The following is a 19,739-nucleotide window of genomic DNA, read 5'->3' as shown; positions in this document are numbered from 1 at the left end:
TTTTGTAGAAAATCAATTGCTTATCAATAGTTTGTAGGCCTGAACAATTAGCCACTGTGAGGTTTAAATTACTGGATTCTAACTCATCTATGTTTTGGAAGATGGATATTTCAAAAAATGGAAATACTGCCTTTGGAACAGTGATTTTAGGCTGACATTGAGCACTGGAAATGATGAAGTGAAAAAGCAGTGCTGATGCCAAGTTCTGGGGAGCAAAGACCTGTGCCAAGTCCCCCATTGTGCTTGTGTCCACAAACACACACACAACCACCAAGAATCACCAGGGCTCTAAGAGAGAAGCAGACAGAGATCATTCCTCTTTCTTTTCTTGATCTAGACAGTTAGGAAAGGAAGCAATCTCTGGAATCTTCTTCCTCCAAAGTTCAGGGAGGACTGCCCAGCTCTCATCCTGTGTAAAGGGGCTGCCTCAAAGTTATCACAGGAGCCTCTGAGGAAGCCCGGCTGAGGATGAGAAGGATGGGAGAAGGTGGTATTTGTGCAGGGTGCTCGGCTGAAGCCAACCTGATGCTGGGATTGGCTGACTCAGCCCTCAGGCAGTGCCCAAGGGAGTTGACCCCTGACTTTGGGCCTGGGTGAAAAAGAAGAGCTCTGAGGGCCCTAAGAAACTTGCATGGTTTGTATATAGTAGTGTTTATTTTTGCAGGTCTGACACAAAATGTAACAAAACATTTTTGTTTTGGGAGAGTAGGAAGAAGAAAGCCTTTGAGAGTAGGGAGAAGAAAATTGAAGCAAAGTATTTCTCCTTTTGCCCTCCCTGTCCAATGCTTCCTTAGGCCTGGTACAACAATTCAGAAAGGCCCTCCCTACAGGTCTATATTAATATAATTGATTGATTGATTGATTGATTGATTGATTGATTGATTGATTGATACATACATACATACAAGACTACTAATAGCAAGTGTGCCAAATGCTACAAAATTTGGATAGTGTGTAAGGATGCAATATATTGTTTACAAATTTGTACCCCTGAATAGGTTGTGTTTGGTTAGATTATGAGAAAATGAGATAGGTATGGCTTCTCAGGGCAGGAGGTCTGGTCTAGAGGGTAGAGCCTCCGTCTGCCTGAAGATAACATCCACAAGGTCGCCAGTTCAAGGCCACCGGCACCGTGCGACCTTGGAGCAGCTGACAAGCTGAAGCCGAGCAATTCCATCTGCTCTGAGCGTGGGAGGATGGAGGCCAGAATGTGAAGCCAGATTGGAATGAAACACCTTGAATGTAGTCGTTCTTGAAAGAAAGAACCTTCTTTGAAATTGTAAAAATCCCTATTTAATAGGGATTTAATAAAGCCTGCCTATGTAAACCGCCTTGAATAAAGTCTTGAATAAAGACCAAGAAAGGCAGTATATAAATACCTGTTGTTGTTATTATTATTCTCACAACAAAACAGAGAGTTAAGGCTGTTCATTTTGAAGTTATCCTTCATTTTTATTATACCTCTCTGGTAGGTTTTAGAGACCACCATCCACCTCATAAAATTCCATCCTTTCATAAAAGCAAAAAAAACCCCAAAAAACATTTATGCATAAACTGGCTGTGACAGAAAAGCACAAATGCCTCTGAGTTAGCCCCAATAGCAAGGCAGATGTGCCCAGCCTCTTTATCAAAAGACTGGTTTCTATACTGAGCTCCATTTCTGTGATTCCTGTGCTCATGATGGTTCATGAATAGGATTTGGGAGGACTTATTAGAAAGTGGAGTGATCCCTGGCATCCCAGCAAAAATGCTGTTCCAGGCTAATCCTCCTTCCCCTTTCAAAGGTGTGACCTGTATTAAGTTTCTTTCCAGGTAGTGCAAGCCCCTGACAATTCCTTTAAGGATAAACCACAGAGAAGTGTGACCCATGGAGTAGCAAAACTCTCTCTCTCTGGCTTTGAGCAGTTAGTAACAACTGCTGTGTATTAGGAGACAGCAAAGCAGATATGAAAAGCTACCTTCACTAGAGCACTTGTCCCAAATTTTGCAATCAGAATATATGATTGCATCATATCAGAATATATGATGCAATTTAAGAAAGCCACATACTTAATTTACACACTTCTGACCCTTATTACACCTTACCTGCTGGATGGATTTATTTATTTTTTCACATTAATACTTCCTCAAGCAATCTGAGAAAGGGGTTTAAACACAACTTTTGGGTACAATTCCAATTTAGACTCATGCTTTAGGCATGCTTTTATCCCACCCTACCCTGACAGTTTTTGAATCAGAAATATGGTTTCTGTGCCTAGACAAGCCCTATTTCCCACTTAAGCACCAACCCATACATCCAGTACAGTAGCTTTTGGTTCAGTTCAAGAACTGCCTCTCATCTTGACTTAGTTTATGTTCTGACCAGATCTGGTCATACCCCAGTCTCTTACCTCAAACACTGCTAATCCAAATGGATGGCTCAGGTCATCCACAGAAGAGATAAGAACTTTTCTGTTGCTGCCGTTGAAATCTATGCTTGAAAGCAAGTGTAGCTTAGAGTCTACCCAGTAGAGGCGTTGATTCAACAGATCTAATGAGCAAAAAATAATAAGGCAGAATTACATCCCCACTGGCCACTTGCATTGTGGTCGTCATGCTGCTTCAGTAGCTTAGGAAACTATAAACAGATCATTTTGTAAATAACTTGTGGAGGACAGCATCTACAGGAAGTGAATTCATGGGTACACAGGTATTTGTTTTCTTCTTTTGAGAGAGATCAAAATCACTATAATCTTGGTGTACTTGATGCCCTCATGTCACAGGGTGTTGGGTGTTTCAGCCAATGGTGATAATCTGTGTTAAATATAGTGAAGCTTTTATGAAACCAACCATTCAGTAGCCATGCTGCAGTAGGGCTGTCCTGTGTCACCGATGGAAGAACAGCAGCATGCGAGGTCAACTTGTAGAGCAGTGGGTATAGCTATAAATGTTGGCCCCAGCAGTAGGGGACGTTGGTTGCTTAGTTCTGCAGGTTACTTTCTCTTATCAGACCTCTGGTTTAACTTCTTTTCCTTATCTTTTTGTTTCTGCCATTGTAGCAATGGCTGCAGTTCTTTCTCTGTCTCAGTAAAGGTCTTACAGAAGTCAGTTTGTTATGTGTGGGTCTGCTTTAATCCCTCAGCTCTGCTAAAAACCACTTTTCTGGGGAGACTTCTATCTAAGTTTAGTACTTAAGCCGTGGAACCAGGAGTATGGTTCCAAGCAGAGGGATCCAGAGGTTATGTGAGAAGGCTAGTTCAAAGTCCGACTGCTTGAACTCTTTTTTATCTGCATTACTGGTCACATAAGCTTTTAAATCATGCCTGATTTTTAGTCTTATCATGGCATCAATTAAACTGCAGAGTTAATTTTTCCAATGAAAATGTATTGCTATCCTACATGCTGATCTTGCTCCACAAGGATCTGCCCTGCAGTTCAAGTAAGGGCCAGCTTAGAGAATATGGCTGCAATTCTATGCACACCTTTCTGGGCACAAGCCCTCTTTAACACAAGAGGATTTACTTCTGAGTAGACATGCAGAGGATTGTGCTGTATGTGAAACACGTGTGGACAGTCTGATGAAATACATAAATTTCTAAATTAAAAAGTAGCTATGGGGTCTGCCCATTTCAAGACAGAAACAAGGAGGTGGGGGGAGAGGCTGAGCAATCCCTTCCTTTCTTGTCATATGTTCAAAACAATCCTTGTATCTTTTCCCTGTGCAGAAAGAAAAGCAGCTTCAGAAGGGGGCATTTATGAATAGAAAATTGGCAAGAAGCAAAAGGGTTAATCAACCACCCCTCACTTTATTGCTTTTCAGTTTTAAAAAAAAACAGACAGGAGACTTTTCACACATCTCTTGTGTATCATCTAGTTTGGCCCTTATGAGAAGGTTATTAAGGAGGCTGCACAGAGCAGAAATTGCTGAATCAGCAGCAATCAGCAGAGAACCTGAAGATATGCTGCATTGACAGATTTTGAATTAAATTGAACTGACCTGCCACAAATAAGAGTGGGGAGCAAACCTTTCTGAGACATATTTGGTTATTTTTCTATAGTTAGTTGTAAGAACTAAAGCTGCTGGGGTCTTTGACATCTTGATCATCTGCATTGTCTTGGTCCCAGTTCTGAGAACATACCTAGTGTGATGCCGTTTGGCCATTCGATATTGTCCATTACAAGCACTTGCCGATCCACACCGTTCAAGCCCGATTTCTCAATTTTTGCTACGTCACCCCAATCTGACCAATACATGAATCTATAAGAGAGGAAGCAGATGGTGGTAGATACTGTGCCACTGAAAGTTTATTCTGTCCTTCTAACGTAAAATGCCTTGCATTAAAAGGGGCAAAGCTAATGTTGCTATTTTTTTAAACAAACTTAAAATGATTGCAATATGCATTACAAAGATGACTAGATACTGTAAAAGAGTATGATTAATTTGGATTGTGTCAATTCTGGAGTCCTCACTGACACCAATCCCTTGATTAATAATGTAGGAATGGCAGTCCAACACCAGACTAAAGTATTGCAGCTGTGTGATGATCCTGTGGCTGTAACACTGAATTGGTATGAATGCACCTAAAGACGATTGCAGATGTACAAAATTCTGCATGCAATTTTTAACCAACTGGAGCCAGAGCTTGTGGAACTTCCTGCTCTGAGAAAGTGTCCTCCAGACACTAATAATTCTAACAATCTATGAATTCCAGTCCCTTGATTAATCATGGTACAACCCATGAATCAGCCTTGCATCTTACTGGTATTGTAATTTCAAAATTGGGCTACCTTGCAATTAGTGTTGTTATAAAAATACCAATTGGTTGAGCCACAAGGTCTCTACAAGAAACTCTGAATGTGTTGCAGTGTACAGTACAGTCTGGGAGTAGGAAGGACTAAGACGTACCGGAGGAACTTACAGAGCAAGGAATGTGTTTAGAAATGCATGAAAGAGGGCTCTCTCTTTCACACCTACCCCCGTGTTGGATCCACTGCAATGGCTCTGGGCTCACTTAAGTGAGTACTGAAAAGTGTCCTTCTCTTACTCCCATCAGCGGTGGCTACAGAAATGGTCTTGTTTCCTGAATCTGTCCAGTATATATTCTTGTGAATCCAGTCCGTCGCCAGTCCTTCGGGAGAGTTCAGCTGGCTGTCAATTAGGACCACTTGCTCAGCTGTGTCACTGGCTTTGTCTATGTAGGCACTGCAGAGAGGAGACCAACATTGCACATAATAAAGAAGTGTTTGTGGGGAATACTGAATGGGGGAAAGACAGCAGAGGAAAAGGAAACACCAACATAGCCCAGATTATTGGAACAAAGAAGGACAAATCCCACAGGAATTGTGTCATGCAAATACACCAATAAATTTGCTTCAGGTGCATGTTTCTGAACTGAGAGCATAGTGGAAGATGGAGGGCTGGAGCCTAGTGACTAGCAACAAACACCAGACTACTGTTCTGGTTTCACCCTTCAAATTGAATGTTGGTCTTGGTGGGAAGCTGCTATTGCTTGAAGAACGGAAAGTACACTCCAGTGATGCAACCAATCGCTGCTCTCCTTCCTTACTGTCAACAGCTCGGAGTAGCAGAAGGAAACACTCCTAAAGTAGGGTGATTGGGGGCAAGTGTAGGGCACAGTTTGTTGTCTCTTTCATTCTTAGTAAGTTACATGTACAATAGCTGTTTGTTCATCCATTTTTGTCCTGTGCAACCTGCCTGTTACATCAGTGAGGAAATCTACTTTTTGGCAGGGCAGCCAATCTCCTGCCTGCTGCAGGACATACCTGCCCTTTACTTTGCCAGAAGAAAAGATTATCAGTTGAACGCCATGCTCTTGAGGGGGATAGAAAGGGTGCCAACAAGTGTAGTAGTGCCAGACTTAGTTCATTCTTCTCCTGGGATGGAGGTACTCTGTTCTCTCCACTGAACTGTTGTATCAGCAAGATAAAAGCTTGCAACTGTGGTATGGACCAGCAGAAAACAGTTTTGGCCTATGGGCCAGTAGCTACAAATCAGCTCCTTATAACTGCTATGCAAGAGGATGCAGGCTGTGCACCCTCGTGACTATGATTTGTCATAGTCCTTCAATCCTGTTAATTACATTCTCTTGCTCTCCAGAGAATGCAGTAGGTGGAGCTCTGCCCTTCCTTGTGGATATCAACAGTTTCTGTATGACAGCTTTATAGTGCAGTGGCTAAGAGCATGAGCTATGAGACAGGAACTCCCTTGTTTAATTCTTGCTTCAGCCATGATTTCATCACCAGATGGCAATATGGTAACAACAGTGCTGGCCCATGTTATTCAAACTGTTGCAAGGATTTCTGAGATAATGTACACAAAGTGCTTCAAATATTCTGAGGGCCCAACCTTATTGAGCCACTGTGCTGCCAGAACATGTGTTCTAGTGGTGCAGTGTTCTTTATGGTGGTTGCAAGATGCAACCCACCAATCTGCTCAGCCGCAAGCAGTGAGCAGCTGTGTGCTGGGGCTTTCGAAGAATTACCCCTGCTAATTGGGTAAGAGGCACTTTTTCAAGTGGGTGCTCCTTTTTGTAGCAGGGGGAGAGTAACTGGCCCATCTCACCCTAGCAGTGTCTGTTCTAGTGGCTGTCTGCTGGTATTCTTTTGCATCTTTTTAGATTGTGAGCCCTTTTGGGACAGGGAACCATTTAGTTATTTGATTTTTCTCTGTAAACCGCTTTGTGAACTTTTAGTTGAAAAGCAGTATATAAATACTGTTAATAATAAGTCAATGCAGAGGGTGGGCAGGAAGAACAGGTAGGGAAGGGGAAAGAGAGAGAAACCAAGACAGAGAGAGGGGCTGGAAAGGGGACAGTATAGGCAACAGCAGCTCTGCCAATATCCTATCCCTTTTCTCAGCCTCGAGTCACCTATTTGGGTCTATTCATATGTCAGCCCAGTAGCTAGTGCAGATCTGAGTAGACCCAGTGAGGCTCCAAAGGTTTACCCCTGGGGTAAGAGAACAAATGTTACCACAGGATGTAACACATGCCATGTCGGCCTGGCTGCATTGGCACTGGGGGAGTTGCAGTGAACTGAGCTGTGATATACTATATAAATTATTATCATTAGATTGTTTTACAGTCATACTTGTGTAATTTTGCAACAGATAGCTAGCCCATTGCAAACATAGTATTTCTTGATTCAGTTTTTGGAATGTAAGTCTTTGTTGGAATGAACAAACGTGGGCATACATTGCAGCAGCTGTGGAGAAGGTCTCTGGTCATTGCCAGCTGCCTGTTTCATTATCGTATCAGATTATTCTGAGCTTGAAAAGATGTGTGTCTTTAGATCCTTTTCAATCACTACTCACACATGGTTTTAAAAGGTAATAGAAAAATGTAACGGCACAAACAATTCCTAAGAAGCGGACATGACACAAAATCTGGATGCAGATGTCATGGTCTCAGTCCAACAAACTGTGGTTTCTTGAGCTTAACCCTTGTTGTTGGCCCATGAACACTCTTCCCTCTCTTCTACCTCCCCTCCTTTCTGCATTTGCCTAAAAAGGACTCTTGGTTTCTAGGATCACAATTCTGCATTGTATCCAATTTGGGGAACCATGGCTTGAGGACTCTGTAAAAGCCAGGATCAAACTACTGTTTGGTGCAGCTGGAAGCAATAGTAATTCATGTCTGAGAATGCAAGAGAGATGGTCGGTTTTCCTGCATAAAACAAAATGCTGTTTCACTGTCTAATTAGATACAGAATCAGCACATGTGTCTGTGCCCAGAGGCACTCAGATGTACAGTTTTCAACAGGCACATCCCTGATACCACACAGGAGAGAGAGAGAGAGAAGTGAGCCTTGACAGTCCTGCAATTAAGCTGCCATAAGATGCAATGATGGACATTAGCTTCATTGACATTAAAAAGGATTAGACAAATCCATAGAGGACAGTGGCTTTTGCAATAATGACTAATGTTTATATGAAATTTCACCCCAATGGCAGTACATAAAACAAACCACTCTTAAGTGTAGTTGAGTGACAGTATCACACCTGTATATCTTCCTGTAGAATAAATCACACCAGTATATCCTGTTCGTTGCCACCTCCACATCCAAAGCAACCACATTCTTCAGCATGGGGATGATACGAGAGTAGTCCCTTTTCACCAAGTCAATCTTACGTACTTCATGACGGTTCGTAAAAACGAGGTACGGACTCTTTCCTGCCATAGAACAGAACCCTGAAAGTCACTTTCATGTTTCAAGTAGTAAGCAGAATGGCACAGCTCTCAGCACAGAGTGAAATATCATTTTTGCTGCTTTATCTGAAGACTTTATTTGTGATGGGAGGAAAATAATAGTTTCACGATTCATTGAAGCAACTGTTATTGATTTATTTTAAAAAGATACGATATGTCTACAGCAGTTACTGTCTGCAATACAACATCTAAGTTGTGTTAGCTATAACTGAATAACAATTCACACTTTTTCCTTTGGTCTCTCGTTGTCTCTCTTCTATCCTTTCAGGACCGCCTGGCTTTCAAAGCACACGGTGCTGTGCAAAACGGGTTTGAGTATTTGCTTACCTACAGCTTTGCAGTTTTTGGACTGTGTATCCATTTCATAACCTTCATAGCACTCGCATTTATAGTCTCCTTTATAGTTGATGCAGATTTGACTGCAAGCATCAGGATTCTCACATTCATCTATGTCTGGAAAGAGAGTTTAATACCCATCAGCAACTTGAAATCAAGCCATCAGGGGATGTAGTGAGTCTGGAGTGACTATAATTATGTGCCACAATAGTAAAACACAAGAGATATGCAAATTACCTCCACATGTTTTCTTGTCCAGAAGCTTGTATCCAGAAGGACATTCACATTCATAGCCAATCTTTAAGTCTTTGCATATGTGGGAGCAACCACCGTTGTTGAGAGCACATTCGTTTACACCTAGAAGAGAGTTGTGGATTATTGATTATTTATGCAATATTGATTATTATTTGTGCCTGAGACTGCAAAGTAGTAGTAGTAATTTTCTTTTTCTTTTAAAAGACTCAGAGTACCAAATGTATTCGGCTATCACTGAAGGAAATCTCTTAGTATAGACTACCTAAATAGAACCCATCACCAAATCTCTTTTTTATCCTATGCCTAGGATAATGATCTGAATGTTCTTATGAGAACTTATTAATAGAACGCTTTGGTTTACTTTGCATTTCCTCAACATTGTGTCATATAATTGCTTTTTACTCCTATATAAAAAGTTACTCATATAGTTGCTTTTTACTCCTTGAGCCAAAAGGAATGAATGTTAGATAAAAACATCCACTCTGTCCCCAAGCCCATGCTCAAGGGCCTAAAGAGCCATGGAAGGTTCCCAACCAATTAGAAGCACAGGTGGTGCCTCTGTATCCATGAGGGATCTTGGACCCCCAGCAGATACCAAAAACTATGGATAATGAAATCTAAGGACTTCCAGGGGCATCCCTGAGCCTCAGAATGCCTTGTAAGGGCAAAAAAACACATTTTTCTGCGCTCCAGGGCCATCTGCAGCCCACAGAGGCTGCAAGTGGATGCATGCGGTCTCTGCAGGCTTCAGAAAGCCCTTTGGAGGCAACTGGAGCACAGGCCAGGTCTGGGGTACCCATGTGGAGCCAGATCCACAGATACAGAGGCCCCATCTGTAGTTCTGCTGGTACTCTCTTCTAACGTATCAGAAAGCCAGTATGATGCTTCCTGTATGATGCATCAAGACTTTTTCGTGCCACACATTTTTCTATTCCGTTTCTTTGACTGTGAGTGCATTACAGCAAAATCCATGGGTTGGTTGCACATCTGATTAAAGACACACACACACACACACACACACACACACACACACACACACTCTAACCCTCTTCCAAGTTAGAGATGACTTAATAATGAAAGCCACAGAAACATGGGCAGGTGTGCCAGTGACACAGGTGACCCAACATTCTTTGTATAAGAGTCCCTTATTTGCAAGCAGACTCCACATGAGGGAGACATTCAAATCACCCAACTACATCCCACCCATGGAACTGTGATCCTTCCTCTCAGCAGGCTCCAGATTCCATAGGAAGACTCATGCAATTGACCCTGTTCACATGTTGGGTGATTTAGGGTGCAATCCTAACATGGCGTTAGGCCAGCCCAAGTTCCTCCTTGGGAGGGAGGAAGGCAGGCCGGCACTCCCAGAAGCGCCGGCCTATGGAGGCTGATGGAAGCCTCCATGCCGGCTTCCTCCAAATGCCTTGCGTCGACTCACATGAGCAGGTGCAAGGATGAAAGGTAGGCGTGGGAGAGGTGGGGAGGAGGGAGGGAGGTGTTTCTGGGCGGGTGGTGGGTGGTCCCGGGGCAGGTGGGCTGGGAGAGGGAGGTGGGGTTGGGATCTGGCACTTATGGGATCTGGGGGAAGGCCGACAGGAGCCGAGGGGCATCCGGTTCGGGACTCCTCATCCCTATGGGACGAGGATGGGGAGGTTAGAGAACAATAAGACAAAGGCAGAGTAGGAGAAGAAATTGGGAATGGTAGCATGATGGGATGTGATAGACAGTTTGGCACAGTGAGAGGATGCAGGGACAAAGGAGCGAATAGGCAGCCCACCCTGGGGCATTCAGTATACAAATGCTTTTATGCGAATGCCCGAAGTCTCCGAGCAAAGATGGGAGTACTGGAATGTCTGGTGACAAGGGAAAACATTGACATAGTGGGCATAACGGAAACCTGGTGGAATGCAGAGAATCAGTGGGATACTGCAATCCCGGGCTATAAACTCTACAGGAGGGACAGGCAGGGACGTGTTGGAGGTGGGGTGGCCGTTTATGTTAAGGAAGGGATAGAATCCAACAAAGTAGAGATTGAAGGCGGGTTCGACTCCACCGTAGAATCTCTGCGGGTTAAATTACCAGGCCTGTGGAGCGATGTAATACTGGGGGCGTACTATTGTCCTCCAGACCAGAAATCGGACCTTGAAATGAGGAAACAGATCAGGGAGGTGACAAGGAGGGACAGGGTTGTAATCATGGGGGACTTCAATTATCCTCATATTGACAGGGTCAATTTGTGTTCTGGTCATGAAAAGGAGACCAGATTCCTTGACGTGCTAAATGACTGTGCCTTAGAGCAGCTAGTCATGGAGCCCACCAGAGGACAGGTGACTCTGGATTTAATATTGTGTGGTACACAGGACCTGGTAAAAGATATCAATGTTATGGAGCCGTTGGGGAACAGTGATCATGCTGCAATCCATTTCGACGTGCACGTTGGGGGAAAAATACTGGGCAAACCTCTCACAAAAACCCTTGACTTCCGACGGGCGGACTTCCTTCAAATGAGGAGGGTGGTTAGAAGGAGATTGAAAGGGAAGGTAAAAAGAGTCCGATCTCTCCAGAGTGCATGGAGGCTGCTTAAAAATAGTAATAGAGGGCCGTAGAGGTGTATACCACAAAGAAAGAAGGATTCCACTAAATCCAGGAGGGTGCCTGCATGGCTGACCAGCCAAGTTAGAGAGGCTGTAAAAGGCAAGGAAGCTTCCTTCCATAAATGGAAGTCTTGCCCTAATGAGGAGAATAAAAAGGAACATAAACTGTGGCAAAAGAAATGTAAGAAGGTGATACGGGAGGCCAAGCGAGACTATGACGAAGCATGGCCAGCAACATTAGGGGGAATAATAAAAGCTTCTTCAAATATTTTAGAAGCAGGAAACCCGCCAGAGAAGTGGTTGGCCCTCTGGATGGTGAGGGAGGGAAAGGGGAGATAAAAGGAGACTTAGAGATGACAGAGAAATTAAATGAGTTCTTTGCATCTGTCTTCATGGCAGAAGACCTCGGGCAGATATTGCTGCCCGAACGGCCCCTCCTGACCGAAGAATTAAGTCAGATAGAGGTTAAAAGAGAAGATGTTTCAGACCTCATTGATAAATTAAAGATCAATAAGTCACCGGGTCCTGATGGCATCCACCCAAGAGTTATTAAGGAATTGAAGAATGAAGTTGCTGATCTCTTGACTAAGATATGCAACTTGTCCCTCAAAACGGCCACGGTGCCAGAAGATTGGAGGATAGCAAATGTCATGCCTATCTTTAAAAAGGGAAAGAGGGGGGACCCGGGAAACTACAGGTCAGTCAGCCTAACATCTGTACCGGGTAAGATGGTGGAATGCCTCATCAAAGATAGGATCTCAAAACATATAGATGAACAGGCCTTGCTGAGGGAGAATCAGCATGGCTTCTGTAAGGGTAAGTCTTGCCTCACAAACCTTATAGAATTCTTTGAAAAGGTAAACAGGCATGTGGATGCGGGAGAACCTGTGGACATTATATATCGGGACTTTCAGAAGGCGTTCAACACAGTCCCTCACCAAAGGCTACTAAAAAAACTCCACAGTCAGGGAATTAGAGGACAGGTCCTCTCGTGGATTGAGAACTGGTTGAAGGCCAGGAAACAGAGAGTGGGTGTCAATAGGCAATTTTCACAATGGAGAGAAGTGAAAAGCGGTGTGCCCCAAGGATCTGTCCTGGGACCGGTGCTTCTCAACCTCTTCATAAATGACCTGGAGACAGGGTCGAGCAGTGAGGTGGCTAAGTTTGCAGAAGACACCAAACTTTTCCGAGTGGTGAAGACCGGAAGTGATTGTGAGGAGCTCCAGAAGGATCTCTCCAGACTGGCAGAATGGGCAGCAAAATGGCAGATGTGCTTCAATGTCAGTAAGTGTAAAGTCATGCACATTGGGGCAAAAAATCAAAACTTTAGATATAGGCTGATGGGTTCTGAGCTGTCTGTGACAGATCAGGAGAGAGGTCTTGGGGTGGTGGTGGACAGGTCGATGAAAGTGTCGACCCAATGTGCGGCAGCAGTAAAGAAGGCCAATTCTATGCTTGGGATAATTAGAAAAGGTATTGAGAACAAAACGGCTAATATTATACTGCCGTTGTACAAATCGATGGTAAGGCCACACCTGGTGTATTGTGTTCGGTTCTGGTCGCCGCATCTCAAAAAAGACATAGTGGACATAGAAAAGGTGCAAAAGACTACGATGATTACGGGGCTGGGGCACCTTCCTTATGAGGAAAGGCTACGATGTTTGGGCCTCTTCAGCCTAGAAAAGAGACGCCTCAGGGGGGACATGATTGAGACATGCAAAATTATGCAGGGGATGGACAGAGTGGATAGAGAGATGCTCTTTACACTCTCACATAATACCAGAATCAGGGGACATCCGCTAAAACTGAGTGTTGGGAGAGTTAGGACAGACAAAAGAAAATATTTCTTTACTCAGCGTGTGGTTGGTCTGTGAAACTCTTTGCCGCAGGCTGTGGTGATGGCGTCTGGCCTGGATGCCTTTAAAAGGGGATTGGACAAGTTTCTGGAGGAAAAATCCATTACGGGTTACAAGCCATGATGTGCATGTACAACCTCCTGATGTTAGAAATGGGCTATGTCAGAATGCCAGATGCAAGGGAGGGCACCAGAATGAGGCTCTCTTGTTATCTGGTGTGCTCCCTGGGGCATTTGGTGGGCCACTGTGAGATACAGGAAGCTGGACTAGATGGGCCTATGGCCTGATCCAGTGGGGCTGTTCTTATGCCGGATTCCAACCCCCGTTCCCAGGGAGAACAGAGCGGCTTCAAGCCACTCTGCTCTCCTCATACTTGTGCCACCTCCAGAGGTGTCGCAAGTCCGAGGAGACTCATTGGGGCCAACAGCCCTTACCCAGGGGTAAGGGGAAATGTTTCCCCCTACCTCTGACTGAGCTGCTTATGGCCACTATCCTGCTCTGGTTACAGTGTAAGCCTCCTGGCTTGCCTGTTCCAGTGCAGGATAGGATTGCGCTATTAGACAAAGTGTCTGGCTACATGTGGAAGGGGTTTCTGCACAAAGAACATTGCGAATGAGGAGATAAAATCTGTGTCCTCAGCAGTATGGAATCCACCCACTTCACCCTACAAACCTACTGACCACAATTACTGATAGCAATACTATCCCAAACTTTTGCTACTAAAATTGAGAATGCAAATTAAGTAAATCTATATCATTTATTCTATTTGAGGAATGTGCTACAATGCAAAGAGAGAAGGAAGACCTATATGCAATTCTAGACACTCTGCCAGTAATAATCCTTCTAGCCCTGACAACTTGTATGAACAAAGCCAGGGTCATTTGTTCCCTCATTGGCAGGAGCTGAAATTGAAAATCCACTACAATTCTATCCTGGCAATTCTAAACTGGTGAGGAGTTCAAGGAGGTCATTTCCATGCCCGAAACCAACATTTCACTTGTCGTTTCAATTAACCTACAGAAAGTGAGAAACAACATTTGCCTCCTAGTAAGAGATTTGCTGAACAGTTAAACATAGAAGTCCCCGAATAAGAAGATTTGCAGGGACAAGCTGGATCTATAATACAAGAGAAAAGCTGATGATGTCGTCCCCCCCCATTTTCTTGCTTTCATGGATACTGTTATTTAGGGGAGGTGTTGAATCTTGGAAGGAAATTTAAGAACAAAGCCGGTGATGTCCTGGAAAACACTGCACTGGGAGAGGCGTCAACAACAGCTTGGTGCAGCACACTCACCCTTTCCTAAACAGAGAGATCGCCATTAAGAATGTTATTAACTGCAGCAAGTTCCCAGAGACCAGAGCAGTGGCCTATATCACAGTGGCATATGCCAGCTTTTGTTTGTCATTCAGATTGCAACTGTTCCCTAGCCTGGCCATGAGCCAAGCAGGTCATATCCATACAAACACGGATAAAGGTTACTGGAACTTGAGGAAGGACTTCTCATTTGAATGGCTCTCCTTGTTTATTGCAGGGCTCTGCAGTACAGTACCCTGAGCTGTGTAACCTCAAAGCTCCATGTAAGTTGCAAAGGGTAGCCTGATAAAGGAAGATGATGGGGGGGGGCAGGGCTCTCAAAGTGATATTCAGGCCCTGACAAGACTACAAGCTGAGCCTCATTATTCACTTGGGTTCCATTTCAAGCACTCACGTGGATGGCAAAAAACGCACTATAGCAAATCAATTTAAAAACAAAGTTTCTTTGCTCCGGTGATTTAAAAACAGCTTTGCTGACCTTTGTGATGTAAGGTAAGAGACATTAAGAAGACAATTCATCAATCAGTCGTCCTCCAAGCGCTTCACTCAGTCCCTCCCTTCACCAATGCAAAGTGATCACCTTTATTTCACTTGTTCAGGGAGAAGGGAGGGGTAGCCTGGAGAGACGAGGATTGATGGATTGTCAGCCAGCTGCCCTCTCTCATTAAGGAGGCTATTGTTAAAGGACTGTTCAGTTTTTAAACCGATTTTAAAAGGGATGCATTTTTCCCCTTCTCCAGGGATCAGCACATTCCTTCTCATTTGCAGGGGCCATTCGTGTTGAGTCAAATCTGTGTATAAAAAATCCATGTATAACAAGGCTGGACCTGTATATCAAAAGGAATAAACTGTAGGTTAACCTGCAGCCTCTTGTGCTGAGTCTATTTCTTCAGAAGGGGTGAGCCCTCTTAGTAGGTGAGATATGTCCATCTCTAGCCCCAGCAACACATAATTCCACCCCTGAAAGAGACAGCGCGGGGGCGGGGGCGTACTGAAGGAGCATAGATTGATAATTGTGCAGTTTGAGAAGGAAAGTGCTCTTGTTTGCTGTCTTTATTTTTAAGGTTTCTCTCATACCAAAATCCAGAAATCACTAAAGAAGACACTGGACAATATACAGGACCCAAAGCCCCCATTCACTGTTAGTATTTAATTAGCCGTTTTTAGAAGAAGGGCATTTAATGCTTATGGTGATTTTTACAACAGTCTAGTAAGGCAGAGTTGTTGTCACCCAACAGAAACAAGGGTCATACAGATGTGACCAAGGCACAGAGGAATATGCAGTTCAGAATTTTGTTAGTGGTGCTAAATACATATGAACTTCAAAATTTCACAAAATCACAGACAATAAGGTTCAAAACACATAATCAGCCATCACACACAAAAAATCAAATGAATGAAAGATGTTTTCTTAAATCTGTTCAATTATCTGCTTGAAAATATATTCAAAGCAGCAGAGGCAGATTCTGTGGCTGCCCAAGAGCATATTCATCAGTGCAAAGGTTCAATCATAATCACATCAATGAGAATGGTTTTGTTTGATCATCTTGGGAAAGGATTTTAACACCTTCTATGCACATGGATTTTTTTTTATTACTTCAAATGTAAAGAAACACATTGAATACACTATCCACAATTCGTGACTACATGTAGATAAAAAGGTATGATGAAAGAGAAGACACGTGATACTACTGATATTTAATCAATATACTTTGGCTTCTTTAAATTATGGAATTTGGATTTTGATTTTTTTTTTTTTAAATAAATCTCCAGATCACATCTGGTTGAATGGCTCTTAAATGTTCTTTGCCCAATGACTTGTGCTTTTAGTGTAACACAGCATGAGCTTACATAATACATTTTCATGGGGAATATTACCTAAAATTCTTTCATTTGTTCCTCTAAATGCACCTTGGCTTGGAGATATTAACATACAATAATGAAAAGTAATACATTGCCATATGGCCTGGTTTGGACACTTACCCAAGAATTGACAATCTTTGCATGGTGGAGAATTGGACTATCCTTCCCCCTCCAGGTAATGAGTGTATCCAGATATCTGCTCACCTGGATGCCTGATTGTCTGATTCTTTTCCCCTCAAAAGGGAGAGTTAATTAAATGACCTTTCCATATTTCCCATTGAGCTCCTGTATCATGTATGATATTATCTAAGTTGTGGAGAAGATGGCGTTTACCTGCTCTTTCACCACACAAGCACTATCACCATTAGGGTAAGTGAGCAAACTGTCCTGTATGTTGATCAGCAGCCCACAGTTCCCCCTGCCATCCACACCATGGCAAGGGTTTCATCACTTTATGGGTGAGGATGACAAGGAGTCCCCCTCCAGCTCCAAGTTAAATGGAGCTAGAGAGGATGGCAGAGATAACCCTCACAATTACGCTGGACTTCTGAAACTGTATGGGTGATTCCCAGGCCCTTCCTCTAGCTCTGAATTGGGAAGCTGGGGAAGGGAAAGCAGGGTATTGTTCCTGACATCATACAGAGGTACAACATGAGGTCAGGGATGAAGGAGAGTGGCAAAGTTTTCCTGGAATCCACAGGTGTTGGCTTGGCTTCCAAGGACCGCCAAAATTTATGATCTTCACATGTCAATTTCACAACGTGCATTTATAAGAAAAAGCACCCGTAAGAGAAATGCTGGCCTTGTGACAGATCATACAAACTTGGCTCACACTCTGCAACAACCACCACCACTACACAAATCATTAGCATCAGCAAGAGACAGCAATATTCCTAATTCTGTGATGAAATCAAACTTGTTTGCAAACCAGACTTGGTTCTATTTCCTGGTTCAGCTAGGTTTTCACTTACAACTATTTAGGATAATTTCTAAAAAAGTGGCATACATGTTGAAGAAATAAACATACAGAAAGTCCTCTCTTAATGTTGTGCATGGGTTCTTGGAAATTGCAACTTTAAGCGAACAAAATCCAATTAAACTATTAGCGATTTGATATATGTAAAAAAGAGTTATATTCCTACAGCATATTTCTGGTCACAAAAAATCCTCAAACTTCTAAATAAAGACCCAAAACGCTTCTAATAATAAACAGTGAAGTAAATGCCAGTTTTCCAGGCCAAAGAAAACCCATGCAGAAATGGAGAGAATGTGCAAACTCCACACAGACAGTGGCCTTGGCCAGGAAGCTAATTTTTTACCTCATCAACTTTAAAACCAAACAACTTTAAGTGAGGACTTGCTGTACATTAAAAAAAACAACACACTATACAAGGCCTACAGTTCAAGGAAACAGAATCCAGTTATTTTTACATTCAAGGCAACAGAATCAAGGAAAGGAGCACACTAACACTTATATGCTCCTGTAGCGACCATCCTAAGCACACAGAGAATGAGAGGGGTTGTTAACACAGGAGACAGAAATAAAGGAGTGTACTGTACCACATGCTTTCAGAGGCTCATCAGACCAGTCCCTGCAGTCCCTGTGTGAATCGCACACCTTGACTTCCTCTATGCACTCTCCACTCTTACACTGAAACTTGGTGGGACTCTCACACGCCGCTTCTGTGGTGTCAGGCAAGGGAGGGAAAGCAGCTAAAGTTAGATTAGGCATGTGGAAATGAAGAGAGGACATTAAGATTCAAGAAGGTGTAATTTAAAAGAAATGGGGATGGAGTTAAGTAATGGGATATTTAGTTGCAATAAATGACAAGGGATTGTCAAAGGTTGATGGCTGCTAAAGACAGGGGAAAATTTCCTGGAGGAAGCCTCAGAGGCGGAGGGGGGGGTGTCTCTCCATCTGTTGCATCTTCAGGCAAATGTTTCTGCACTACCCCACACAGCGAGACATCAGCCATACTTACCATTAACACAGCCTGCTTCATCACTGTTGTCAGGGCAATCATGTACTTTGTTGCACTGTTTTGCTCCATGGATGCAACTCCCATCTCCACATTGGAATTCATCAGGGCTGCAGGTCACCAAGGCTTGAAAGCAAAGGATTAAAAAAAATACAATGAACGACTGTGTATCTTAAGCATTCTAATAAGTTTAGAATTAAGTGATCACCAGCGTTGCTCTCAGTAAATTCTGAATCTTGTGGGACTCGTTGTGTTTTTGCCCCAGAATCACCAATCTTTATGAAAAGATTCTCTAGTCCATTCTATTCTATGTACAGCACAGTACACTATATTTATTACATTTGTATCCTATTTGTTCTCCAAGGAATCTGGGATTGCAATGTGTCCATTATTATCCTTACAACAACCCTGTGGAGTGGGTTAGGCTGAAAGAATGTGATTGGCCAGGTTTTATGGTAGGTTTCACAGCTGATCAGGAACTTGAAGCCAAGCCTCCTAGCCCAAGTCCAACAGCACAACCCTATGCAAGCCTGCTCAGAAGTGAATCCCAATGAGTTCCATGGAGCTTACTTGTAGGAAAGTGTTATAGGATTGGAGCCCAATAGTCTTTTCTACTATGCCACACTGGCTCTTTGTATGGTGTTTGAAAGATTTTTTTGAAAATGGTAGGAGGAGTTGTTTTGATACCTTCTTCTACCTATTGCCCACCCTTTTTATTCTGGCCTCTTATGCGCAGCAGGATTCACTGAATCAGTTGCAAACCTTTAACACATCAGCAAACAATGTGAAGATCTTTTTAGATGGTGCAAAATGGCAACTTCCAAGCAGAATTTCAAACCTCACGACTACTGCAGCATCCCTGGATAAACTTATCTAAAGCATTCATTTGAGATCTTCCTCCCTGGGAAACTGCGCCCATATCCTAGATGACAGAATATCGCTGCCACTGAGTAGCTGGGGCAAGACGAGGAGAACACTAATTCATGTGGCTCAAAAGCCACAAGGCAGAATCTTCTTGGGAATTTCACAGACTGTCCCTAAGACCAGAAATTATGGCCTTTCAAAACCCAGGAAGCTGCCAGGTACCGCAAGGCAAGCTAACATGATACAGTGCAATCCATCATGCAGGACAAACACAAAACAGGGAATAAGGATCACCGCATAGATCCATACTTTGACAAACAGAACGTTTCCACAATGCTTTGTGTATTGATTCTGTTTATCCCTAACATATAAAAGTCCTGTCAAAGCAAAAATTAATATGGTGCATTCAAAGATTGCAGTGCTGGGAAACAAACATGCAACTGCACACAGGCTTTTGAATTATTTCACAT

At 43.2% G+C, this 19,739-nt stretch overlaps 1 protein-coding gene across 1 annotated transcript in view; it reads right to left on the bottom strand.

Annotated features, from left to right (window-relative positions):
- The window catches only part of LRP8 (LDL receptor related protein 8), a 237,165-nt gene that overhangs the window by 9,868 nt on the left and 207,558 nt on the right, over window positions 1–19,739 (bottom strand). Inside the window, exons 6-13 of the mRNA XM_066626325.1 lie at window positions 18,409–18,531; window positions 17,987–18,109; window positions 8,781–8,900; window positions 8,535–8,660; window positions 8,000–8,171; window positions 4,955–5,182; window positions 4,119–4,237; window positions 2,391–2,530 (exon numbers count right to left, since the gene is read on the bottom strand). Coding sequence (XP_066482422.1) covers window positions 2,391–2,530; window positions 4,119–4,237; window positions 4,955–5,182; window positions 8,000–8,171; window positions 8,535–8,660; window positions 8,781–8,900; window positions 17,987–18,109; window positions 18,409–18,531 — 1,151 coding nt within the window. The remainder of the gene's footprint in view (window positions 1–2,390; window positions 2,531–4,118; window positions 4,238–4,954; window positions 5,183–7,999; window positions 8,172–8,534; window positions 8,661–8,780; window positions 8,901–17,986; window positions 18,110–18,408; window positions 18,532–19,739) is intronic.

Source organism: Tiliqua scincoides, chromosome 4 (genome assembly GCF_035046505.1).
Source record: "Tiliqua scincoides isolate rTilSci1 chromosome 4, rTilSci1.hap2, whole genome shotgun sequence".
In the NCBI taxonomy this organism is placed as follows: Eukaryota; Metazoa; Chordata; class Lepidosauria; order Squamata; family Scincidae; genus Tiliqua; species Tiliqua scincoides.
Note: the sequence above shows the minus strand (reverse complement) of the source record. Positions and strands in the feature narration are given on the sequence as shown.